The 27,395-nt window shown below is 44.2% G+C and overlaps 2 protein-coding genes across 3 annotated transcripts in view; both read right to left on the reverse strand.

Moving 5' to 3' along the window:
* Positions 1-256: 256 nt before the first annotated feature.
* lman1 (lectin, mannose-binding, 1) lies at positions 257-9,527 on the reverse strand. 2 transcript variants are annotated; one of them, XM_027030713.3, is made up of 13 exons: positions 9,309-9,527; positions 7,942-8,096; positions 6,627-6,734; positions 6,299-6,360; positions 5,850-5,949; positions 5,348-5,471; positions 5,099-5,157; positions 4,738-4,870; positions 4,234-4,406; positions 3,792-3,862; positions 1,507-1,663; positions 1,115-1,236; positions 257-797 (listed from the first exon to the last, which is right to left on the reverse strand). In XM_027030713.3, the coding sequence occupies exons 1-13, from the start codon at positions 9,514-9,516 to the stop codon at positions 761-763; spliced, it is 1,509 nt and encodes a 502-aa protein (XP_026886514.1). In that variant the 5' UTR covers positions 9,517-9,527; the 3' UTR covers positions 257-760. The 2 variants fall into 2 exon arrangements, with proteins under 2 accessions (XP_026886514.1, XP_081576169.1); XM_081720043.1 differs by having other exon boundaries at positions 7,942-8,163; positions 9,309-9,442.
* Positions 9,528-21,729: 12,202 nt separating this feature from the next.
* Positions 21,730-27,395, reverse strand: part of ccbe1 (collagen and calcium binding EGF domains 1) — a 45,103-nt gene continuing 39,437 nt past the window's right edge. The window contains exons 9-11 of the mRNA XM_027030701.3: positions 26,098-26,133; positions 24,611-24,646; positions 21,730-22,168 (exon numbers count right to left, since the gene is read on the reverse strand). Of these exons, the coding sequence (XP_026886502.2) occupies positions 21,908-22,168; positions 24,611-24,646; positions 26,098-26,133 (333 nt within the window). The 3' untranslated portion in view covers positions 21,730-21,907. The remainder of the gene's footprint in view (positions 22,169-24,610; positions 24,647-26,097; positions 26,134-27,395) is intronic.

Raw genomic sequence — 27,395 nt, forward strand, 5'->3', positions numbered from 1 at the left:
TTTTAAATAAAATTAATTAATTAATAATAAAAAAAAAAAAGAGATTCCTTTACTGTAACCAATTTTTATCTAAAACATTTAGAAGTATTTTTCCATCTTTGTCATGAATGTGTGCTCAGTGGAGTTCCTGGAAGTACTACAGCTGCAACGGTGTTTTCACACAGACAGCGGAGCCCCATGTGCGACTTCACATGCACACCCACATGACTGTATTTTTCAAATTCATTTCAAATCATGAAGACAAAAACAGATGAGCTTTGAGTTTGTGTTTTGTTTATGTAAACTGCTCAAAAGGAAACAAAGATCAAATAATTGTTTTTCCAGGTTTCAAAGATTCAAAACACATTCACAACCGCTGTGCCTTGGCCTCCGAGTTTGCAGTTCAGCTACGATACCTCTGAACAAATGGCATCTAACGTGTTTCAGCAGAGCACGTTTCCACGGCACAGCAACATTTCAGAGGACAGAGGCTCTCCTCTTGAAGCAGATGTGTGTACAACAGTGTAGTTCAAATGTTTAACATACAGTATTAATACTAATGAATATATTACATCGTATTTGGGGATCAATACACTCCATACACGCATGGAAGAACATTCACACCCTGTACAATTCAGACTGAATTTAAAAAATATTGAGGAAAAGAAAAACAACCAAATACTTTAGTTGGTCAAGTAAATAATTTACAGCTTTCAAAACAAACACAAACAGACAATCCCTCATCTACATACTGTGCTGTGTTAACCAATCAACTGTTTCATCAAAAGAACTTCTTAGCTGCTGCTTCCTGTTGGCTTCTGCCAGAGACAGAGAGAGAGAGCGAGAGAGAGAGAGAGAGAGAGAGAGAGAGAGAGCGAGAGAGAGAGAGACAGAGAGAGAGCGAGAGAGAGAGACAGAGAGAGAGAGCGAGAGAGAGCGAGAGAGAGAGAGAGAGAGAGAGAGAGAGCGAGAGAGAGAGAGAGATGGGGCAGTAGGAGAGAATGGGGGAGAGAAAAGTAACTGATGAGAATGTATGGCTAACATTAATAAGAGTAATTTATTTATTTTAATTTACTCATTTTCACATAAAAATTCTTCCAAATAGTTTTAGCTTTTTCGGACTAGCGGAACTCACTTGTACATGACGTATCCGAAAAACAGGACCGTCTGAATCACCACGACAACCACAAAGGGTGTTGTGGAAAGGCAGGCTGAGGGAGGGGGCAGTTCAGGACACTTCATCTTCTCAACGGGAGCCTGCGGAGGCATTAAAAAACTGCAGTGGATTCCATCATCATCCACAATGACAACATATTACACACACTCAAACACAAAAGAGTCACAAAGTTTCAGCTACAAATCAAATTCCTATTTTGCCATTCATTCACTCACATAAATTCTGCATGCTTATATTTTGAAAGTACCTCTCAACACTGGTAAATAAATAACTGTCAAAATAAACGGATTAGCCCCCCCCAACGGATTACGAGATGTGATTGGACGGCACATGCCAAGTGCACCCCCTACCGCGTTCTTCTGGATGATGTGCTCGACGTTCCTCTTCACCACATGCAGATGCTCCTTGATGTCGTTGAAGTGTTGGATGGTCTCATAAGAGCCCAGACCTCCAGCGTTCCCCTGTGCTTCTGAGGTGAGCTGTTTTAGGGAGGCTGTGAATGTGGTTCTGGAACACCAAAGGCACAAACAAACAAACAGTATTACTACACCAAGCGACACCAGCAGAAGTGTAACGGACACAACCGATTTAACAAACAGTTTTAAACTGAGCAAGAAGTTTACCGCACCATCTCAGTGGATGTACAAAAACAACTTTACAACAAATAAAACCCATTACGCCAACATTGGACACACAAACACACAGAGATCAAACATTCTGGAGAATCTGGATACGTCCTTGCCCCTACTAGTCAGTGTTGATGCAGGAAAACCTCTGCATCCCTCATTACACAGTCACATGACGGTAGCCAACAACTTCTGACACAAAAATCCTAATGCGACTCCAACATGAATGATCCCAATCCAATCTAATCTCTTAATCCCTGTCTATAGCACTCCTAAAACCCATGTATTCTTCATTTTCACCATGAAGTTAAATAACCTTGCAACTAAGGCAACAGTTGCTAAATGAATCCTTCCAAAACCTCATGACCCATCTTAAAACATGTTCCACATAATTAACAGACAAGGACAGCATATTTTCATTTTAGCTTTGTCCAAAAGTCCAGAAATGTTAAAAAATTATAACATTCAGTGACAGTTTTCAAGATTTAAATCTTGTATATGTAGTTAAGATATTCATAACTTGTGGCTAGAACAAGACACCTGGTGACTCCAAGTCTACCAGAACATAAAGAATCTGAGGATACAACAATAATTACCAAATCAATTCCTACCAAATCAATCTATGGCGCTGCTCTCAGAATTGGCTGTTAAGATGAAGCATGTGCAACAAAATCTAATTTATTTCTCAAGGGGGAGAAAATTATACACAAATCTTCCTGAAAAGTGAAGTTTTCTTTCGTTAAACCATTCATCTAAACTTCACCTGCTACCCATGAAATTCTGGAGAGAGAGGTTCATACTGTAAAGAATCGTGTTTCTTGGACAAGTATTTCTGTGGGTCTAAGAAGGGCTAAAACGTTCACTCTTCAGTGAAAGGTCACAGCCTCTCTGAGTAGATAATCATAAGATTAAAGATAAGATTATTCATAGTGGAGAAGTGTTTGATCTGTTCACAGGCAAAACACCGCAGTACAAATCACAGTGTGGAGACAACATGAGGTATATTAACCCACGTGAGCAATCCCCGACACCCTAACACAGATTATTACTGACTACTGGATTAGAGAGACAAGTCAGGTACTGGAAGTCAGGTAGCTGTAGGGGTGAGAGAGACTACACGACAAGTTTCACAAGCAGTTTCAGATTATTTAATCATTATCCAATATGAGTACTGGGAAGGTTTATTTTAGTTATATTCATATATATTTATATTGCTGAACGTGTTTATTCTAGAAAACTGATGTAAAACTGTCCGTTATCATCATAATCTACACGGAGTTGGGGGTTTAGTTATCGCCTTTGCCGTCATTAAACTATGTAAAACCTGTATTCTCGGACAACCTAAACCTCTGAGTTTTTCATTTATTTCACTGTTTACTGGATCTCTGTGAAGCAAACCAGGTACACACGCTGCTCTAAGGAAGGACAGTGATATAATCCTTAAGAACACAAAGACAGAGGCAATAAAACACCTGCATTTGACTACAGCCCTAACTAATTAACCTATGGGACAATACGTGTCTGTGTCAAAAACAAACAAACAAAAAACCCAGCTAACTAAAACTAAAATGCTACGGGTGTCCACATCGTTGGAAGGTGAACCGGCTCAGCTGGGTGGGCCAATCAGCTGCTAAACTACCAGCACACTCCCAAACAAAACCCAGGAGAAGGGCACTTTCTCCACCATACCGCAAGTCATTTTATCATATTATTCATTTTGAACCAACAATGTGTTTTTTTAACTGGTCATTTGGTAAGGCACCTTGACTTACCCCTTGAATCAAATGTGCAGCCTAGCCTAGCAGGGGCAGGGTGGGCGGGGTTGAATATTTATCAATAACATAAGGAGGATTTTTGCTCAAATAAATGATTACTGCTGCACACTTTGGCTGGCTGGTTTTACCCACAGACTTAGCACCTGGATATCACGCGTTTCTTTTAGAATATTAGATTTGTGAGCAAGTTAACCACAATGAGAGAGGGGGGTCAGAGGTCAGGAAGCCGCTCACCTCAGCTCGTTCAGACCATGCAGGATCTCCCGCTGGTTCGACATTACCGTGTCCATTTCCTGACTGGGGGCCTAAAAAACATCAGGACAATGTTCAGGACAATGTGACGACAGAGGGGAAAAAGCATTCACCATAATGCTCTCTGCACTCAGGCACAAAGAATGTAAAAATACTCAAAACCGTAACTCAAATTTTTAAACAGTAACTCAAATGTGATATTTGCAGAGGTGCAGGACTAGAGGAGTTAATGTTATCAGTTTACGATGAGCGCTACAACAGTCTAACAAATGCATTGCTGCGGCCTTCTAAGAACAAATCCTGACACTTTTAAAGTGGCTAATTGCCAATAAATAAACTCAGTCAGTCAATTTTCAGTGACTGAATAAACCGATTAATCCATATGAAATGCAGGAGGAAACAGAGCGATATCGGACGGTCCGACCTGTCCGGCCGAGCGTTTGGCGACCTCGTCCGTGATCACAGACACGTAGCGGCGCTGCTCGTCCAGGATCATGGCCAACTGGCGGTTCAGCTGTTTGATCTCCAGGTGGATGCGATTCTGACCCTCGAACACCTGCTGCAGCTCACGCTCGCTCACGCTCTCGTACATGTCGACTGGACAAATGAAAAGGCCCCATCAGCACAAGCACCAGCCGCACAGACGTCTACCCCCCCATGACGCTCGGCTTTCAAACAACGCAGCTGGTATGAACTTAAGAACAATGGAAAAGTACCCGTGTCTTGTGCCAGCAAATTTAAACTTCAGCAACTTCACTCTCTATAAAGTGCCATTATTCACCCTCGGTACACCAGCTTCAATCAGCGCTCACACCTCCCCTGGTCTTTACATGCAGCAGTCACTCCCTCCCAATGTCCAACGTATGGTGAAAGCTCACTGGTGTACTAATAGGCAGACTGCAGGCTGGGGGTGGGGAGGGGAACTTACACGGCCCCCCCTGGACCTCAGGGTGCTCCTTCTGAAACTCCTCTTTCTTTGTCTTGAGGTCTTCTTGGAAATTCTCAAATTCCTTCTGGTACTTGTCCTGCTCTTCTTTGGGAATCTCTTGTTCAGGTGGGGGCTTCGGAGGAGGAAACCAAAAGGGGCATTGAAAGCTCAGGGCGGGCCTACAGCACAGCACACACTCCTACTCCAATTATGACCAACAAAAGGATCAAGTAATTGGTGGACACTTATGAAACAAGCATGGAGGGTTCTTTGTAACTTCACTTAAGTGTGTGTGTGTGTGTGTGTGTGTGTGTGTATACACATGTACAAGAGTGTGTGTGTGTTGTGGAAAAATATATACCAAATTTTGTCCAGGTTCAGTTAATCTGAAGAGCAGGAAGGATAAAACATCATGGTCATCTGGAATCAACAGTAAAATGCACGTTCACACGCTGTTCATGTCGACCTAGCGAGACTCCATGAAATTTAACACATTTCAAAACAGACGTGGCTAATGTTCCTTTACCACTCATGTTTCAAACGTGAGCTTTACAAGCCTAAAGGAAAGGAGAAAATCAGAACTCTGGGAAAGATTTTGATTGGCCCAGACCTGCTAATCCACCCGTGGCAGCTGAGATTCCAAAGTATCCGGATTGTGGAATGATCATGTTCTCCACTTTGGTGCAGAACTCGTAATCTTCTCTCTCTGGAGTGAAGCCGTTATTGATCCAGACCTACAGGCAGAATGGTTATTTATCCAAACCCAGCAACCACACTGCATTTTCATAGAGACAAGGGGCAGGGGCAGGTCGGATCTCACACTAGGACCCAGCAGATCTCACGGTAGCTGAGGCTCTGGCGCATGTCGGCAGTATATATATAAAAATGTTTAGACAGAGTAAACATTTCCGTCCGTGATGTTTCCAAAGAAACAAGACATTGTCAGGTCACATTTTTGGGTGTAACTTAATTGCTGATAGTCAGGGTCTGTGACTCTCTTTAAGGCAGATGAGGCAAACATAGGCATCAGTGCCCAGCGCGTTCTGCCCCGTTGTGAGTCAGGGTTTGAAAAGGTTTGACAAAAACTGATCACACCCTTCACCCCTTCCTACCGTGAGTGTTCTTTGGTAATAGATGATTTTGGCACGGACAGGGTAGGGTTTGTTCCGGAAGTCTCTAAGACATGTGCCAAGGGCTTGGGTTGACCCATCACTGCACAGGGAGAAAACAGGAGTTACTGAACACCCACAAATAACTGGGTGAACATTTCAAACAGAGAGCAACCACAGAACATAAGCCATCTTTAGACTGATGATTACTGCTAAAGATTTAATTAGCACCCCCACCCACAAACCCACCCACAAACCTGTTTTGGTGGTTGGTTGTAGGTAAGTAGGGTAGGGATAATTAAATATCATAACTATGATCCTACATACAAATACACAAACACCTTCTGTAGGAGGTTTAATAACATCACCCCCCATCAAAAAAAAAAAAATAAAATAAAAAAAAAATCATGTATAATAATGTTTTGTTTACAAATCCCAAGGTTTTTACTTACTTCTGATGGTCATAAACAAGCTTCCCGTTATTCCCGACTACGACGATGGCTGGGTTATTTTTCTACAATGACATGGGCACACAGACACAATAATAATCTTTGCTATCTTCCAGAGGACGGCTACTGAAATACGCTTCACACAAGTCAGATGTTCCTTGCTCAAGAAACAGATAAATACAATATGCCAGACTTGCACAGCTTCCAGATTTCAATTAGTATTACGTAGTATTTTTACCACCAGTCTAAAAGCCACAAACAGTATGTGACACGTTAATGTGCATAAATCCATCTACATTCTTCCATTTGAGACTAAAGTGTCTCCACCGACCTTCCCATCATTGTCAAAGGAGTCGAAGAATATTCCCACTCCGTTCCATTGGTCAGCGGCCCCATAGACCGGTCCTTCCAACCCCTGATTAGCCGTGAACCATATTGCCTATAAACGGTAGACACACACACACACACACACACACACACACACACACACACACACACACACACACACACACACACGTCATCTTCATTGGCTACTGTTTGTTTGGTCCATGGGGCTTGCTGTTGGAGTATTGAGGGGTACTGTATAGGACTTAATGACCAAGTTACTGCCGTGTTAAAACCCTCACTGTGTACTCTGGGTTTGGTCCATAGCAATAACATCCCACATAGTTTTCTAGGACATTAAGAAACACAAAGAAAGCACAGAGAGAAATCAGCTACATGCTAAAACTGGTAAGTAAAAATAAAAACTACTGATGTGGGTAATAAATATTAAATATTATATTGGGTACTATACTATTAAAATCACACATAAAAAAGCCCCATGACCTCTTTTCAGCAGAAAGTTAATCCAGCCAATCAGGTTTAGACAAGGACAAAAATCCATCCAATCAGGGATAGATGAGGACCAGAATGAAACTTTGCAGGAAGTCAGACGCAATGCAGAGTTGGTTAGCATTTTTCTGTTCCCTGCAGAGTGGAGTACCTATATTGTACAGGCCAGGCCACCAATCAGACAAGTGGATCTGTCTCATCACATCGCTGTAAGAGGATCAGCAGCTGGCTTGTGTTCAACCGTGCGCTCTGATTGGCCAGCGTGGGGCAGATGTGCTCTGAGCTGCAGGACTTGACCCTGACCAAACAAGGGCAGGTGTGGTGGGGGTAGTACTGACACAGAACTCACTGTGGTGAAGGGAACAGCCTCCACCTGGACTCACAGGACTGGATCTCTATGATGGAGTGATGGAGACATGATGGAATGAGTTTGGTGTGGGATGGGATGGGATGGGGTTGGGTGGGGTGAAGTGAGTGTCAGTGATACAGTGCTGTGCTGCTTCTCTAAACACGGTCCTGGTTTACCCAGACATAACTGAAGGCCCAAAAAAAAAGACCAGAAAATTACTGCAGTCTATAAAATTAATCTAGAAAGTTCTGCTGATTGTAATAAAGACTTGGTCCAGTTACCCCTATACACTCGTATGTGTTGTCATACTGTGACAGTGGATGGAGCATCAGCAAAGACCGATGGACAATGACCTGCATTACACGGCTGTCGAACGGCTAAAATCATGTCAGCTACCCATTCTGCCCCGCTGCGAGCCAGGGTCTGTGACTCTCTTTAAGGCAGATGAGGCATTCTCTCTTACCAGCCCATCAGCACCAGTCCTCCCGCGTCCAGACACGCGGAATGAAACCTCCGCCTCCCACTGGTCAAAGGTCACTGGAGACTTGGTCCACACAGAACCTCTCTGGCTACGCAGTGAGGGTGTTATCCGGATCTGATCCGCACTGGGAATGGCACCTGCAGGGAAGCACATCTGGATGAATGGGCCACGCACCGATCGGAAAGCTTCCTCCATCCACAGAAACTGAAACAGAATGGTTTCAGCACATCAGCAGGAAAAGGCGACCCCACAGTGTTGCGTTTACACAGCGCTCGCACACCTGACTCAACTCACAGGAAAGCTTCCAAGCTTTTCATGAACACTGGAGACCAGGGAAGTGGGAACTGTGCAGAGAACAGGCTACAAAGGTTAACAAGTTATGTCTCTGAAAAAATAAGTGCTAATTGGCTCTAGGCCCAGAGTACTTGGCTGAGTGCCAGATATCCGAGTGCCAATTTACACAATATTTATAGGTAGGCTGCACTTCCCAAAAACATTTGAAAACCATTCATTTCCTGTCTTAACTTCATAATTATTACTAACATCATCATCATCATCATCAATATTAAAGTAAGGACTATGAAAGTGAGTCTGCAAGACGTATTGCAACACAGACCTTCACCGTGCTGGTACACCTCTCTCTCCTGGCTATCCTGAACTCTAATCACAGTTCATATCAAAGAGACCTAGACCTTCTCTGTGGTCCAGAACACTGGCATCTGGCCCAGATTACTCAATCTCTCTAACAAAGCATTAGCGTGAGCAGACCACCTTGCTGAAGGCCTTGGCAAATGGGGTCTATGATAAAGCCAAAATAAATCACAAAACCTTTATCAGCTGATAATAACAGATTTAAATGTGCCACAACTAAATATCAGTTAAATATGAATGAGCTACATTCCATAAATCACTGGAGTGATTCTTTCCATTCATAAGCGAAGACCTGATCACTGCTATATGAAATTGTTGATGTCCCTTGGCATCTGGTTAGAATTAGTCCACAAAGCAAAGCTGTTGACTTGAAAACAGCTACAATAAGAAACAGATAAACAGTGATTTGACATGGGGAAGTGTTAGGTACGTTGGATAAGTTTGTAGTGAGTTCTTGGGTTATTTACAGAGTGCTAGGATCACCAGTTTGCACTAAAAGTGAGTACTGGGGCAGACTTGTCCTGCACCTAGACTCCACAATGGGTAACAAGCTCCTAGTCCTAAGCACACCTGTTCACCTGGGCACCTTCCTCAGAGAACATGTGTTAACGGACACTGCACCAGGCCATTTAAACGACACAACCTGAGACACCAGTTCATGAAACCAGTAAAACCAGGAAAGACCATTAAGAACTTACTTCCAGTGTGCACCCAGAAGGGCACCGTCCCGTCGCTCTGAGTCAAGTGCGGTCCTTTAAAACTATACTTGTACTCAAAGCGCCGATGGGGAATGTCCCCTGCGGCTGCCGTCCCAGCCGCGATTTCCGCACAAACGGTGTGAAATATTCCAGTAAAGACCAGTAACCAGGACAGGGAAGCTAGGAACCTCGCCATGGACACCGCCATCTTCCAGTCTCACTGCTGACGTAGCGCTGCGTGGGGGGCGGGACGCAAAGCCTGAAGGCCAACAGGGCGCTCTCTCATTGGCTGGCCTTCTTTTTTAGACTAGTACGCGACTGGAAGCTGGACGTTTATGCAAAAATGGGTGTTGAATATTCATTAAGAAAGCGTTTGTGAAGTATTTTTTTAGCCGCTTTAAATACATATTGGGCTATTTGGCGTATACCAATAATATAATGATACAAAGCGAATTATTACAGTAAGCAAAATCAGACCGGAAAGCATTATATTAAATTATAAACTGTGTATAGTATGTAATTAAAAATATATAATAATAATAATAATAATAATAATAATAATAATAATAATTATAATAATAATTATTATTATTATTATATACACTCTCTGGAATGCAGTTTTAGATTGATAGTTTTAGCTATATAGGATAATCTGAAAGGTAAGACACATGCCAAACTGCCTCAATCTACTCACTAATTCTCTGACCAAGCACATAAAATCAGACAGATGTTGACAATGTTCAAATGTTAGACAGATGTTGATAATGAGCCAAATTAGAAAAACAACAACAGACCTTAAAGTACAGGAGCTTGTGAGACCAAAGGGGTGTTTTTTTGGCCACAGACACTAGATGTGGGTTTGGCGTGATGAGACAGAGAGCCATGCAGGCGAAGATCAAATCTGCACATTGAAATGTTGCTTATTTGATGTTGCCTTGCTGTTTTGCTTCCAAAGGCCTCTTAGTATATATGGTATCATAGACTCAAGTTTATGACATCCAACCAGATTCCACTGTCTTCAAAGTGGCCACTAGCAGATCTTTCAAAGCATTTTTCCAGACAGGCACAAAAACAATAAAAATGGCCAGAGAATCACACCGTTGTAATGACCGTGCAGATTCACAGACTTTAAACCCAGGAAAAGTCAAATGACGTACTAATTTAACAGGAAGGGATGCTTGGTGTGTTGGAGCTAGTCTCTGAGAGACGTAGAGGAGAGACCTCAGGTCTGCTTCTTCAGACGAACGGGAGAAAGCTTAGGCCTGCCGAAGTGAAGAGAAATATTAAACAAACAGCTTCACGGGGAAGAAGATTTTCTGTTTCTTTATCTTGTCATGTCCCGTCATATAATTTTTATGTTGTTGAATATTTAAATATTTGCTAACCAGTTTAAAAAAAAAATAAAAAATCGATCATCTATCATTCTCAAGGTGTCTTGTTTTACCCTTTTGCTGCGTGGCAAATGACTTGGCTTATGCATATTTAACCCTCAGAGAGCCAAACAAACATGGACCAAACAAATAAACAAACACACAACAACATGTGTGAGGCATTGTAGAACACTCAGTCTTTGGAACACGGAGTGTCCTACTATTAAGGCTCTTCAGATGACCAGAGCTGCCCCTCCTCTCTCCTGTAAACCCTTCTGGCAGCGCAGGGTGTGGTAAACACACACCACTTTCAGCTTGCAAGCCTGCAATTAGCTGTAATGAGTAGGAGGTGCATGAGTCCATGGGACAGGGTCAGCGTACTGTGGTGCCAGGAGCAAACCCCCCACCTCTTACCCAAATCTCTGCCTTTTCTAGGATAACCCAAAAAGCACGGCGGGTCCCAGAACAACCTTATCCCAACCCCTGTGGTGGGAGCGGTTGGGGCGGAGTGACTCAGGCATTTGATTGATGGGGTTCATCTTACACCAGCCCTGAAGGCGACTTGGTCATGCGCATGACCCTAAAGGCTCTGCAGGTGGTGGGAGACAAACCCTCACTTTCCCCTGCCTCTGGAGCTCAGGACTAATGAGGAACACTCCGGAGAGAGGTCGTGACCTTTACCTAGAGGTCAGCCCTAACCTGCGTTGCTGCTGGATTCTGGAGACTTGCAGTAAGAACTGTTTAAAAGCGGAGATGTCTAAAGAGCCGTGAGATGACAAGGTGAAATACGAATAATTCTTATCCTGGCGCTTACCAGTGGAACATCTCCCAAGAGCAAATCCACAAGCATTCTATTCTATTTAGTTATTTAATAAATATACAAAGCTGATAATGATGATGAAGATGATGAAATCCAAAAGAAGATAAATAAATAAATAAATAAATAAATAAATAAATAAATAAATAAATACCAATTTTAATTACTCCTATTCCTACTTAATGTTCAGACACTAGTTTAATGTATATTAAAGTTTAGGACATTATTTATTGAACTTTCAAACCAACCAGACAACCAACCAAGCAAACAAAAAAACCTTAAACTAATAATTATGAATTGTTCCACATATTGAATAATTATTTTGGATTTCCACTGAGATTGGGATTAATAAACCACTGGCACTGAGCACTGGGTTTGTGAACAGCGCGTCTGCGGCCATCTTGCTCCGTGGTGTCCTTATCTGGTATTCATATTCCTCTGGACTCCTGGTAGCATCGTTAGGGTCACAGAGGCCATTTCATTCCCCCCGCTTTTCCCACAAGGTTTTCATTAAGAAGATAAGTCTTCCTCAGTTAGGAAATGCGCAATTTGAATGACAATAGAGATGCAAATGGAACCTCTGGGTCAGACACAATGAGGTGTCTAATGAGAGCTAATGGATTACTTAGTATGAGAATACCACTACAAATTAGTCAGGGCAAATATTTGGCCAACCAATTATAGGACCTCAGAGAGAGCCACTGGATGTCATCACTGACAGCGAATGAGTTTTCTTCACAAGTCAAGACGCCACGAATGTATGCAGGCACAGCCAGAGCAAAAGCAAAGCCAGTGTTAGTGCTTCCTGCTCTTCTTTTCACACAGGCTTGTCCAGACATTGTATTTTTTAAATTTATTGTCAGTTTTTCACCTCACACTGGGACTCCAGAGGGTTTACACAACTAAACTAGAGAGAACATGCCAGTACCAATCACATCTGCTCAACTGTTTGCGTAGACAACACAGATGTTACCATGGTTACTAGAGTCTGGATGGGTTATGTGTTGGCAACAGATGAGAGACCTATCATTAATTGATAATAGAATGGAGATTTAATTGCTGAATCAGGACAGTTCAGTTGTAACTGTTAAGTCGGTCATAACAAGACTGAATATGGGAAAGGAGTGAAAGCTATTTTTAACATCACATTACATAGTAGGACATGTTTTTCATTATAAATATATGATTCATATGAATCACAATAAATGTATGATTCAGACATAATAATACTCATATTTCATTTTTACTGAAGCAAACCAGATGTAATGTGCATGCTGGAGTTTTCCTTACACACACGTAACTTTATTTGTGTGTGTGTGTGTGTGTGTGTGTGTGTGTGTGTGTGTGTGTGTGTGTGTGTGCGTGTGTGTGTGTGTGTGAGAGAGAGAGTGAGTGAAAGTGCATGTATTCAAACATTACCTTAAAGTGTCTCAACATGGTCCTGTATGGTTGTGTGTGAAGTCCTTTTCTCACCATTCAGTCGAACTAAAGTGTATTCAGAGATTTTCTCTCTCTCTCTCTCTCTCTCTCTCTCTCTACTTATTCATGGACACACTGAAATGAAGGCCCCCAACAATACAGAATGGATTCCTTTATCTCCACAAGTACTCAGACCCCCACCTTCCCCTCTGCCTCTGTGTTCCCAACTTGCCTTTCAGATACCTGCACGCAAGAACAGGGAACGGTGCAGGAAACAAAAGAATATCCCGTGCTCCTCGGCCCCCTTCCTGCTGGAGGAGAGTCTTTATGTGGCCAGAGCCTCTCATTAACTTCACACATGCTGTCTCCCTCAGTCTGCCACTGCTTAAGCACCATGCAGTGTAAAAAGCTACCAATTAGTCCCTCATCAGCTCCAATTAGAGAAGACAAAACCTGTGTAAAGATAACCCAGTTGAAAGGCGGGGGAGGGGTGGTGGTGTGGGGTGGCTGTGTAGTCTAGTCTAAGCTCTTAAGAAGAACAAGGTCATTTATGAATGCTTGGTGTGCAGTGCGTCTGTGGGTCTGACGCTGCCCTCATGGGTCTGTGGGTCTGACGCTGCCCTCATGGGTCTGTGGGTCTGACGCTGCCCTCATGGGTCTGTGGGTCTGACGCTGCCCTCATGGGTCTGTGGGTCTGACGCTGCCCTCATGCGTCTGTGGGTCTGACGCTGCCCTCATGGGTCTGTGGGTCTGACGCTGCCCTCATGGGTCTGTGGGTCTGACGCTGCCCTCATGGGTCTGTGGGTCTGACGCTGCCCTCATGCGTCTGTGGGTCTGACGCTGCCCTCATGGGTCTGTGGGTCTGACGCTGCCCTCATGGGTCTGTGGGTCTGACGCTGCCCTCATGGGTCTGTGGGTCTGACGCTGCCCTCATGCGTCTGTGGGTCTGACGCTGCCCTCATGCGTCTGTGGGTCTGACGCTGACATCACTTCTGTCTCTCCCTCTTTCATGCCATCTGTTTTCCCTTCACTCGCTTTCCTCAACCTCTCAAAATGCCTGTTCTTCCTCTTCTCTCTCTCAGCCCACTTCTGCTGTGTAGGGCAGTGAGTGAAGGAGTGAGGGAGTGAGTGAGAGAGTGAGTGAGTGAGTGAGGGACGGAGAGTGAGTGATAGAGTGAGGGAGGGAGAGTGAGTGAGTGAGTGACCTACATCCACAGTAGGAGGATCTGTGCCTCTTTGCAATCAGCTATTGTGTACAAAATGTTTCCTTAAACTTAAACCTAAACAGAAACACACTTTCATTCTCTCTGCTCTCCCATCTCACTCTCTTTCTCTCACTCTCTCAGTCCAAAAAAGAAAAGGAATGTCTTTCACCTAATTCAGATTCAATTTTCCCTGTCCTGTAATTACATGTTTTTTTCTTCTCTCAATGAGTTTTTTGGGACAGTTAATTTGGTGCTTGCACTTAATGTCTTAACGTCATTAATTCACACAGAGTGAAACCCTAATTTCCTTGATCAGGACGGCCAGGTTGTGGGCGGTCCACTGAGACTGTGGGCGGTCCTCCTAGGCCATGGGCGGTCCACTCAGCCTGTGGGCGGTCCACTCAGGCTGTGGGTGGTCCTCCCAGGCTGTGGGCGGTCCACGCAGGCTGTGGGCGGTCCTCTCAGGTTGTGGGCGGTCCTCCCAGGCCGTGGGCAGTCCACTCAGGCTGTGGGCGGTCCTCCCAGGCTGTGGGCGGTCCTCCCAGGCTGTGTGAGGTTTGCTAATACAATGGCCTCATTAATGTTTTTATTTCACCACTCCCTATGCCTTGGCCATTAGGCATTAGATTGGATGCTGTGTGAGCAGAGGGAGGGGCCAACCAGCCCAAGCCCCCCCCAACAGCCCCCCCCCCCCCCTTGTGGGTGGGTCTAAATAACAAGACTCACAGGCAGCGAGATATAATTAGGGGCACTTCAGCGAATATTTGAGATCTTTTAAGGTTGACCCTTGTACACTAATCACTTGTCCATTAATTACTTCCAGCTGGGATTTTGCAGAAATTTTTTGCCAAATTCCACCCTCTCCCCATTCAACTCCGCCCCTCCCCACAACCTCTCCTGATTTCTTTCTCTTCTTTTTTAATTGCATGAGGGGCCAATCTTCGCTCTCTTCGCCTACATGAAGGCCATCTTAGCTCATGTTAATTGCAGCATGTACAAAACCTCCCAAGTCGAGCACAGCCCGAGACAACAGTGCCTTTGTGCGCTTAAATGAACAACATGTAAATAATGTTGTACAATTAAACAAGTCAGTGGCTATGTAGCTGCTTCCCAGCTGCCATTAAATGAATTTAATGACATTGTTTAATACTTGGAAGACTAACGTGGCACAAATCCACTTTGCCAAAAGACGAAAAGGAGCCTCGTTCTGAAGTTGCAGTGGAATAATATTACAGCAAGTATCTAGGTTACATTTTCAGGATTTGGCAGACGCTCGTATCCAGAGCGACTTACCTAAATGTATCAGTATACATCACACAGCGTGCGCTCCCTGGTAGCCCAGGACCGTGGTGCTGCCAACACCTTGATCTACCTTAGGAGACTGATCCAGACCCATTTACATGAATCTATCAGTGTGACAGTATCTTTGCTCCATAAGAATTGAACACATCTCCATGGCCTATGAAGAAGGCAATGATCCAGACAGGTGTAGTTTAACCTGACCACCAACTGCTGTCATTCTTTATGCATCAGCAGTACATTTTCTAAAGTGAATGTCAGTCTCTGGGAACAGTATATAGAATTCGAGGCCCTACTGTGCCTTTTTGTTGAGAAAACTTCCTCAGTTCCCAAAGACCTGCTATGGTGGAAGCTTGTGAGCTGTGTAGAGTGCTAAAAGATCAGTTACGCATAACCAGAAAATTCTGTAGACATAGTGCATTTCAGTAATAGGGACATGGTTACTTATATAAAAAGATCCTAATGTTATATTTGAGAAAAGAAGATAATTATAATATTGTTTTTTCACTAAAGCAATTGACTGCAGTGTCTGATTTGACTAATCTTTTACACAGCTAGTTTTCTAATAAACATGCCTACTGGCTTGTAAACACTCACTATTGTTTGCAGCAAAAATCGATTTTATTCATTTTATTCACACTATGCAAAGCAGAACATGAATTAACATAGATTAGCAGAAAACAGAACATTGATTAATAATAACTACAGTAATTTTACTCAACATTAACATCAGTACAAGCACCACAAACATTCATAAACATTCCACATTACAAGTCAGCAAGTGAAAACAAACTATTTTCACATACCTGTATGACCTAATTATGTAGTCATCGGTGAACAACAGTCGCTCTTCATGGGGCCTTTTTCCCCCTGATGAGGCTGAACAGTTCTGGGCAGAGAGTGTAACCACCCCAGTATTATTCGTCTACGGACACAGAGGAGCACAGAATGCATACACACTGTGCTCAGCCCCATTCCCTTAGTCCAGTCCACTCCACATGCTGAGAGTTAGGGGTAGAGTTAGAGTAGAGTTAGGGTAGGGTTAAGGTTAGGGGCTGGGGCTAGGGTTAGGGGTAGAGTTAGGGGTAGAGTTAGGGTTAGGGTTAGAGTAGGGTTAGAGTTAGGGCTAGGGTTAGGGTTAGGGTAGGGTTAAGGTTAGGGGCTGGGGCTAGGGTTAGAGTTATAGTTAGGGGTAGAGTTAGGGTTAGGGTTAGGGTTAGGGTAGGGTTAGAGTAGGGTTAGAGTAGGGTTAGAGTTAGGGTTAGGGTAGGGTTAAGGTTAGGGGCTGGGGCTAGGGTTAGGGGTAGAGTTAGGGTTAGGGTTAGGGTAGGGTTAGAGTAGGGTTAGAGTTAGGGTTAGGGGTAGACTTAGGGTTAGGGGCTGGGGCTAGGGTTAGGGTTATAGTTAGGGGTAGAGTTAGGGTTAGGGTAGGGTTAGAGTAGGGTTAGAGTTAGGGTTGGGGCTGGGGCTAGGGTTAGGGTTATAGTTAGGGGTAGAGTTAGGGTTAGGGTAGGGTTAGAGTAGGGTTAGAGTTAGGGTAGGGGTAGAGTTAGGGTTAGGGTAGAGTTAGGGTTAGGGGTAGAGTTAGGGTTAGGGGCTGGGGCTAGGGTTAGGGTTATAGTTAGGGGTAGAGTTAGGGTTACGGTTAGGGTTATAGTTAGGGTTAGGGTAGGGTTAGAGTTAGAGTTAGGGTTGGGGTAGAGTTACAGGTAGAGTTAGGGTAGGGTTAGGGTTAGGGTAGGGTTAGAGTAGGGTTAGAGTTAGGGTTAGGGGTAGACTTAGGGTTAGGGGCTGGGGCTAGGGTTAGGGTTATAGTTAGGGGTAGAGTTAGGGTTAGGGTAGGGTTAGAGTAGGGTTAGAGTTAGGGTTGGGGCTGGGGCTAGGGTTAGGGTTATAGTTAGGGGTAGAGTTAGGGTTAGGGTAGGGTTAGAGTAGGGTTAGAGTTAGGGTAGGGGTAGAGTTAGGGTTAGGGTAGAGTTAGGGTTAGGGGTAGAGTTAGGGTTAGGGGCTGGGGCTAGGGTTAGGGTTATAGTTAGGGGTAGAGTTAGGGTTACGGTTAGGGTTATAGTTAGGGTTAGGGTAGGGTTAGAGTTAGAGTTAGGGTTGGGGTAGAGTTACAGGTAGAGTTAGGGTAGGGTTAGGGTTAGGGTTAGGGTTAGAGTTAGGGTTAGGGTTAGGGTTAGAGTTAGGGTTTGGGGTTAGGGTTTAGGGTTTGGGTAAGGGGCTTGGTCTAGGGTTAGGTTTAGAGTTAGGGTTTGGGGTTATGGTTAGGGTTATAGTTAGGGTTAGGGTTGGGGTAGAGTTACGGGTAGAGTTAGGTTAGGGTTAGGGTTAGGGTAGGGTAGGGTTAGAGTTAGGGTTAGGGTTAGGGTTAGGGTTAGGGTTAGGGTTAGGGGTAGGGTTAGAGTTAGGGTTAGGGTTAGAGTTAGGGGTAGGGTTAGAGTTAGGGTTAGGGTTAGAGTTAGGGTTAGGGTTAGGGGTAGGGTTAGAGTTAGGGTTAGAGTTAGGGTTAGGGTTGGGGTAGAGTTACGGGTAGAGTTAGGGTTAGGGTTAGGGTTAGGGTAGGGTAGGGTTAGAGTTAGGGTTAGGGTTAGAGTTAGGGTTTGGGGTTATGGTTAGGGTTATAGTTAGGGTTAGGGTTGGGGTAGAGTTACGGGTAGAGTTAGGTTAGAGTTAGGGTTAGAGTTAGGGTTAGGGTTAGGGTTAGGGTTAGGGTTAGGGGTAGGGTTAGAGTTAGGGTTAGGGTTGGGGTAGAGTTACGGGTAGAGTTAGGGTTAGGGTTAGGGTTAGGGTTAGGGTTAGGGTTAGGGTTAGGGTTAGAGTTAGGGTAGGGTAGGGTTAGGGTTAGGGTTAGGGTTAGAGTTAGGGTAGGGTAGGGTTAGGGTTAGGGTTAGGGTTAGGGTTAGAGTTAGGGTAGGGTAGGGTTAGGGTTAGGGTTAGGGTTAGGGTTAGGGTTAGGGTTAGAGTTAGGGTTAGGGTTAGGGTTAGGGGTAGGGTTAGGGTTAGGGTTAGGGTTAGAGTTAGGGTAGGGTTAGGATTAGGGTTAGGGTTAGAGTTAGGGTAGGGTAGGGTTAGGGTTAGGGTTAGGGTTAGGGTTAGGGTTAGAGTTAGGGTAGGGTTAGGATTAGGGTTAGGGTTAGAGTTAGGGTAGGGTAGGGTTAGGGTTAGGGTTAGGGTTAGGGTTAGGGTTAGGGTTAGGGTTAGGGTTAGAGTTAGGGTTAGGGTTAGGGTTAGGGGTAGGGTTAGGGTTAGGGTTAGGGTTAGAGTTAGGGTTAGGGTTAGGGTTAGGGTTAGGGTTAGGGTTAGGGTTAGGGTTAGGGTTAGGGTTAGGGTTAGAGTTAGGGTTAGGGTTAGGGTTAGGGTTAGGGTTAGGGTTAGGGTTAGGGTAGGGTTAGGGGTAGGGTTAGGGATGAAAAAGAAGATGAAGAAGCAAGCATGCACACTCTCAGCCATGCACACTCTTAACTGTGCATGTTTTCAAACATGTATGCTCTCAAAACCTCAGACTCCACGTAGGTATACTCAGCATTGTCAAACACTATGCTAAATGCTAAACACTGCCCTGGAGAGCCTATACGACACAGAATGTGTCCTCCTGGACCCACCGTCACTCCCACCATCTATCCAGAAGAGCAGTATGAACACCTACATGGAGAACAGAACCACTGGGCTGAAACCTTCACAGCTCACACCTGATGTACAGGTGGACACACCTAGGAGAGACTCACAATGTCTCACCTGATGTAAAGGTGGAGACACCTAGAAGAGACTATGGCCACCATTCTGGACCCTCAGGACTGTGGCCACCCTCTGGACCCTCAGGACTGTGGCCACCCTCTGGACCCTCAGGACTGTGGACACCCTCTGGACCCTCAGGACTGTGGACACCCTCTGTTTTGTCTCCGTGTTGCAGCTGAGATGATGCCAACCCTGGTCTAGACCTGCTCATGGGTAACACAGAAGATGAGATGACAGCAGAAAATGATCTGGTGCGGTCTGTAGATGAACAGATGTTGCCATATTCATCCAATCCCTCCATATACACCAATGGATGCAGATACAGCTAGCCTACCTGTTCTAGATACACTGGAATAGCAGATTCTACCTACAATAACTATTTATGATGTATTAAAGTGTGGACTGGTCACATGCTGGGCTGCTCAAGGACAAGGGGTTCCCTCTGGAGTCTTGATCCTCTTGAGGGTCTTTCTGTGCTTGCCACTATTGCCACTGGCTCGCCCATTGGGCATCTGGATCCAGACAGTTGCTTTGAAGCTGCTTTGTGACAATGCATGTTCTAAAAATTGGTATATAAACAAATCTGACTTTGACTCGCTCAAATCTGACTTTGACTTGCTCAAGCCCATAGTCCTTCCTGCCAAACACCCTTCACAGTGCATTATGACTGTGAACACGCATTACCACTGACGTGACAGAGGCATGACCGTGGACGGAAAGATGACGTGAGCTGATCTGGTACAGCAGTGCTACACCTGTGACCCTGTGACCCTGCCATAACCACTGACCAGTGAAGGAGGGTCTTAAGGCTGCTCAACACAAGGACGTTTCATTCTGCTTGACAACAGATATACTGGTAAGTATATTTATTTCTAAACATGAGCTGGAACGTTTTGATCAATAAGATAATATGCACAAACAATGAAGTAATACGTATATCTACTGGGAACCACAGCTGGACACCTTTGTTTCTCATCTTAACCCATTACAGACACACTGGGTGTCTACGGTGTTGAAATCTCAGCCCTCAAGGTCCAGGTCCTACAGGGGTTTCCACCCTCCCTTTACCTGGCAGGCAGGTGTGATGCCAAAGTGGCCAACCAGTAACAGGAATCAATTAATCAACTACAAGGATTCCAAAATCCAGGACTGGATTTGGATCTGAGGTCCAGATTTGAATGCCACTGATTTTTAGGTATCTTCTGCCCCCTTATGGGGAAATTCTCCCTTTCTCTTCATTCTGTTATTCAGTCTGAAAAGGGCAGTAGTGTGTAACTGACGCCACCCAGTGGTTATATCCTCCTTTTCTTCGCACAGTCAGACAACAGAAATATACAGCCAGCCCTCACGGGCCATCCTAACAGGAAATGCTGTTTCTTACAACAGGCAACGCTCCTCATGTAATACAGCAATACAGATAATTTTTATTTTTTTATTTTGTAAAATTTAAGAAACAGCTATTCAGATTTAACAGTCATTTGCGGCACAACGACGATAATGTTAAGCCTGTTTAAACTGTAACTGCAAAGCTAATATAAAGTATTTTCTGTGCTTCGCACAGTAGCGATGGACCTGATCACGCTTTTCGCACGCGCGTAAACGCTACTCCCATGAATGCACCATTTGATTAGTCACCTTTACCACAATCAGAGTGCTGTTTATATAGCGGCCAACGAGCATGTGGTCTTTTCTTCAACTGCACAAATCAGACAGCCAGTGTTGTTCTTGTCTCGGTGGGAAATAATGTTTTGATGAAGTGCGTGTTTAACATGTCCACAGGGGTTACCGGCGCGTCACGGGCCATTACGGAGGGGCTCTCGTGGGGACGGGTTCAATCTGTGACACGCGGAGAGGCGGAAAAACCGCGAGCGCGGTTCATACGCCTTAATGGTGTGGCTAACCCTTGGACTGCGCACATGTTAAAAAGATTAAGCTTTGTTTAACCCGGATTCGTCTGGGTGACAAAACTGGGTAAGTGTGTTGCAGTGGCTTTGATGTACACCCGCGAGATACAGTGGGATTACTAATGACTGCCAGATCGTGCGCGCGACATCCCGTTCACGTGGGCAATATGTGGCGTGACAGACTGCGTGAAGACTGACTGCACGTCAGATCGCAAAGTGTTTTATGTTGAGAGAGAGTGAGAGAGTGAGAGAGAGAGAGAGAGAGAGAGAGAGAGAGTGAGAGAGTGAGAGTGTCTTCGGCCTTTTCTGTGTTGTCCCGGATTGTTTCCGTTATTATAAGCACCACATGGTATGTCATTGTGGATACTGTTTGTGTAAAATATTAAATGGTCTATACGGGAACGTATAGGGAAGATTGCGCCCGTGGGACCTCGCTCACGCGTCCCACACCCGAACATCAAAGCTCTTCACCGTTACGGAGTTCGGGAAAGTTCGGAAATGTTCGGCAAGTCCGGTCAAAGGCCTCAGAGGACCTCTGCAGATCCGTGCATGTCGATGATTTACAAGGCTCATGCGTTGATTAATGCACCATCCAGAATGCGGCAGGCGTGACCCAGTTAGGAACTGTGGTGAATATGTACTGTTATTTGTATGACTGAAAGACGGAAATTCTATAAATATATACATCTTTTATATTTATGTTAAAAAAATAGAATTTCATACAAAGAGATACATTCATGTCATCTGTAAAGAGTATGAAGTTAAATAAACATCTTTTTTTGTGATATCTACACCATTCTCTCCTTTACAAAGTCAGTCCATAGTCAGGTGCTCATTCATGACAGTCTTAGATCTTCCAGGCAGGATCAGTTAAAGTGCTGGATGATTTCCTCTTTCTCTTCTCCCTGGGTGGATTCTGGGATCTGTAGTCTTCTCCAGAGCCAAAGTCCAGGCTGTCCTGACTCTCCTTCCAGTAGTCAGGCGTGACAGGGAAGTCCTCTCCAGGAGAAAGCATCTGCCTACCAAACACTTTGCTCTGCAGCTCAGCAATGTCGTTACGGATGTCAGCCATCAGGAGTAACAGGAAATCAAAGGATCCAGGTGGGCCCTGAACAGCACAATGCAAAAGAATAGGTCACGCCACGCCACGTCAGCCACGTCACGCCACGTGAGTCACATTGCGTCACAGACAACACAATACAAAACACCACAGTGCAAAACATCACAACATAACACAACACAAAACAATCCAAAACATCACAACACAATACAATACAAAACATCACAACATAACACAATACAAATGGATACAAAACATCACAACATAACACAACACAAAACATCACAACACAATACAATACAAAACATCACAACACAATACAATACAAAACATCACAACATAACACAATACAAATGGATACAAAACATCACAACATAACAACACAAAACAATCCAAAACATCACAACACAATACAATACAAAACATCACAACATAACACAACACAAATGGATACAAAACATCACAACATAACACAACACAAAACAATACAAAACATGACAACATAATACAATACAAAACATCACAACACAATACAATACAAAACATCACAACATAACACAACACAAATGGATACAAAACATCACAACATAACATAACACAAAACAATCCAAAACATCACAACACAATACAATACAAAACATCACAACATAACACAACACAAATGGATACAAAACATCACAACATAACACAACACAAAACAATCCAAAACATCACAACACAATACAATACAAAACATCACAACACAATACAATACAAAACATCACAACACAACACAATACAAATGGATACAAAACATCACAACATAACACAACACAAAACAATCCAAAACATCACAACACAATACAATACAAAACATCACAACATAACACAACACAAATGGATACAAAACATCACAACATAACACAAAACAACCCAAAACAATCCAAAACATCACAGCATTACACAACACAAAATATGTCTCTTGCAACATGTTACTCTGTCACACCATGTAAGTTTACTGAAAGATACCAAAGGCACTAGAGCTAGTGAAGGCCTTCTTTTACAGCCCCCATACCACCCCACCTTTCGGTGTCAGCTATGTGCTGTAGTCAGGGAGGTGTCTGTTGACCTTTGACCCACTGAACACACGCTGTCCCAAATCAATGCTCTCCCTTCCCCTCCCTACTCCCCCAAAAACACGTCCTGGAGGATGTAACAGCGAAAACACGAAGGGTGAAAGATCCTGCCTCCTGTAAACATACCAAAGACATGCCTCTGGTGAACACATCACCCCTGGAAACCCCGAATGGACAGCGGTCCTCTGTGGGAGGAGCCTAACCTGAGGCTTCTCCGGTGAGCACGCTGCACTCCAGGCTCTCACCAATAAATGCTTCAGCACACGGACTATGATGTGCTGACAGGTCCCAGCAGGAGTTCTTTGCCCTGTGTGAAGGGGCTGCATGCACACTATCTTAATAAACGTCATAACCTGTTCTCCCATGGCTCTCCTCTGCTCGGTCTCCTGCGCTCAGTAGTGGAGTGCACAGTGCTACTACAGTTCATCTTACTGTCAGTAGCACCTCCAAGTTCACCACAAGCAAAGGCTTGAGATATAAAAGCAACATCTGAAATCATGAGACCTGAAGACAGACAGATATGTATACAGAACACACAGACAGACCGACAAGTGTAGATGTGAGACAGACAAGATACAAAACAGGAGAGCAAAAAAGGGAGAAAGAAAGACAGGACTACAGACACAGATAACACCATGAGGAGATTACAGACACAGCTACCACCATGAGGAGATTACAGACACAGCTACCACCATGAGGAGATTACAGAGACAGCTAGCACCATGAGGAGATTACAGAGACAGCTAGCACCATGAGGAGATTACAGACACAGCTAGCACCATGAGGAGAAGATTACAGACACAGCTAACACCATGAGGAGATTACAGACACAGCTAGCACCATGAGGAGATTACAGAGACAGCTACCACCATGAGGAGATTACAGAGACAGATAACACCATGAGGAGATTACAGAGACAGCTACCACCATGAGGAGATTACAGAGACAGCTAACACCATGAGGAGATTACAGAGACAGCTAGCACCATGAGGAGATTACAGACACAGCTACCACCATGAGGAGATTACAGAGACAGCTAGCACCATGAGGAGATTACAGAGACAGCTAGCACCATGAGGAGATTACAGACACAACTAACACCATGAGGAGATTACAGACACAGCTACCACCATGAGGAGATTACAGAGACAGCTAGCACCATGAGGAGATTACAGAGACAGCTAGCACCATGAGGAGAGGATTACAGACACAACTAACACCATGAGGAGATTACAGACTCAAATAACACCATGAGGAGATTACAGAGACAGCTACCACCATGAGGAGAAGATTACAGACACAGCTAACACCATGAGGAGATTACAGACTCAAATAACACCATGAGGAGAAGATTAAGATGGTTAGATTTACTTACAGGAGGTCCAGAAGGTCCAGGAGCCCCTCTTTCTCCCTGAAGAATCCAAACAAATATTTGTGTTAGTGGGATTGCTGTGGAGAAACTGCGAGAAGCCTTATAGGACAGTTATTACTCCACTACCTTCCAGTAATGCCATCACACACGAAAAAACACGCCAGTGTTTGAAATATCCAAAACCCACACCGGTCATCAGCAGTTCACCCTCACACGAGGCCTGAGATCAATCACTCCGGGATCAATCACCCCAAGATCTATCACCCCCAGATCAATCACCCCGAGATCTATCACCCGGAGATCTATCAGCCCGAGATCTATCAGCCCGAGATCTATCACCCCGAGATCTATCACCCCGAGATCTATCACCCCGAGCAGCAAATCTGCCGCAATGCAAACCCGAAAACGTGGCAACAAATTGTTCTGACGGTGGAGTTTGTGTAAATGTTATGTTAGTGCTGGTTTTTGCGGTCCATTTGGAGCCGGTCTCTAGCTCATTTGGATTGAGGTATGAAGGTAAGTACCACACAGGCAGATATGGGGGGGGGAGGCTGACCCCCCAGTGCGAGGATTAGGGTAAGGTCAAGGGGTTAGGAAAGGGTAGTAGTCTACGCCAGATGGTCCTGATTTGTGTCTGAGAAGCTGAAAAACATAACAGTAAAGCTCTGCCTACAAACATGGTCTGACAGATGTGTGGTATGTGTGTGTGTGTGCATGTAGACACACACACACACACAGACACACCTCTATGCTGACCTTGACCTGCTGCACAGACAAAATGTAAGATAGTTAAACATGAAGTACACATAAGATGCTTACTGGCTGAAGACTTAGAAGCACACGTTTAAAGCTGCAGTCTTCTTTACCAGGGTCCTAGTAGGGTCCCGTCCAGGGTCCAATCTTAGATGATCTAAATATATTGCCAGATTAATTTGACCTAATATCTGGAGATATTGGACGTTTTAAAACACTAATTTGGTGTACATATTGTATAGATTTATAGAGGGTTATTTGAGGAATAACACAGATTGCGTTATAACGCAGATCTTTGGAAAACCCTGCACTAGGTGACTGTCGGCATGTTTTTGTGCATGTGCTGGCGTGAGCTTTAAAGCTACAAATCATTGTGACACAAGCATGGCTGCAGCAAACGTGGTTTCAAATGGACAACGTTTGGCCTGCTGAAGCTCCGTGCTGAAATTAATGACAGTGTAATTAATAACTGGATGTGTAATTCACCATTACAGGAACACGGAGTGTTTGGAGATCCTTCCGAAGGGGCCATTTAATTTACATCCCGGCACAAGGCAGTGAGTTTGCTTAGTGACCTTGCTTTTGGCCCTTGCTGTCCGAATGGTTTAGTTCATCACTGATTGGTCAGGATGAATTTTTTTTTTTTTGTTAGCGTTTGCATTCCGTGCAAGGATCACAATTAGGGAGCTGGAAGACTGGGGCGTAGTGGGGTCAGAGGGTCTGGAAACACACTGTACCTTCAAGCCATCTCTGCCTGGAGCACCAGGAGGACCCTGCAGAAATACACACACACACACACACACACACACACACACACACACACACACACACACACACACACACACACACACACACACACACAGAGAGTTGGTTCATGCACAAAATGTATGGTTTGAATCACAGTTTTGGGGTCAGATCAGTTTAAGATTTTGATAAAACAGGGAAAGATGACCATTTCAAATTTGTTATCCAGCAGACATAATTTTTACTAGCTCTGATTTTGCCTACCCGCTAGTTCAATTAGCCTACCCGCTAGTTCAGTTAGCCTACCTGCTAGTTCCATATTTTTTCATCCACATTTAACCTTGGTGAGAGAAAAGCTACTTTCCTTAGCATCTCATATTTGCCCTGTCATTTTATACCTCTTTGCATATATTTTGTATATATTTTATATCTGTTCCATGTGCAATGAGTGGGTAAACGAGTTTTTTCTTGTCTCAGTTTGTTCTGTTAATTTATCGCACCTGTCTAGTGATCCAGTGGATCCAGTGGACTGCATGCACACATTACTATCACAGGTGTTTCTTAGCTCTAAAAACACATATTTGTAGATATATAATTCATAGTAATTGTAGACCTTTGTAAAAATGTATTATATTTATAACGTTAATTCAACTTATGGTACATAAAAAAACTTCGCATGGTGTTCTAAAAAGTTGAACTTATATCAAAATCAAAGTCTCCAAATTTTGGCAACTTTTTTTGGTGCACATTCCATATGCACTATAGGGACAAAAGTATTGGGACACACCTGTTAATCACTGAATCCAGGTGTTATATTCAGTCCCATTGTCACAGGTGTATTAGATCAAGCACCAGCCATGCAGTCGGCCTTCACACACATTAGTGAAAGAACGGGTCATTATAAAGAGCTCACTGAATTCCAGCGTGGTGCTGTAATAGGACGCCACCGTTGCACCAAGTCAGTTCACAAAATTTCTTCCCTCCTAGATATTCCATCATCAACTGCGAGTGGTATTATTGAAAAGTGGAAGTGTTGAGGAACCACAACAACTCAGCCATGAAGAGTCAAAGCAGAGCAGAGTTACCAGAGTTTCAGAGCAGGGTCATCGAGTGCTGAGGTGTGTAGTGTGTAAAAGTCACCAACACTCTGCTGACTCAGTAGCTGCAGAGATCCAAACCTCCTCTGGGATCAACATCAGAACCGACACTGTGTGCCAGGAGCTTCATGGCAGGGGTTTCCGTGGCCACGCAGTTGCATACAAGCCCTACGTCACCAAGCACAATGCAGAGC

The sequence above is a fragment of the Electrophorus electricus genome, chromosome 8, assembly GCF_041902795.1.
Source record: "Electrophorus electricus isolate QZ-2024a chromosome 8, ASM4190279v1, whole genome shotgun sequence".
NCBI classification, from domain to species: domain Eukaryota; kingdom Metazoa; phylum Chordata; class Actinopteri; order Gymnotiformes; family Gymnotidae; genus Electrophorus; species Electrophorus electricus.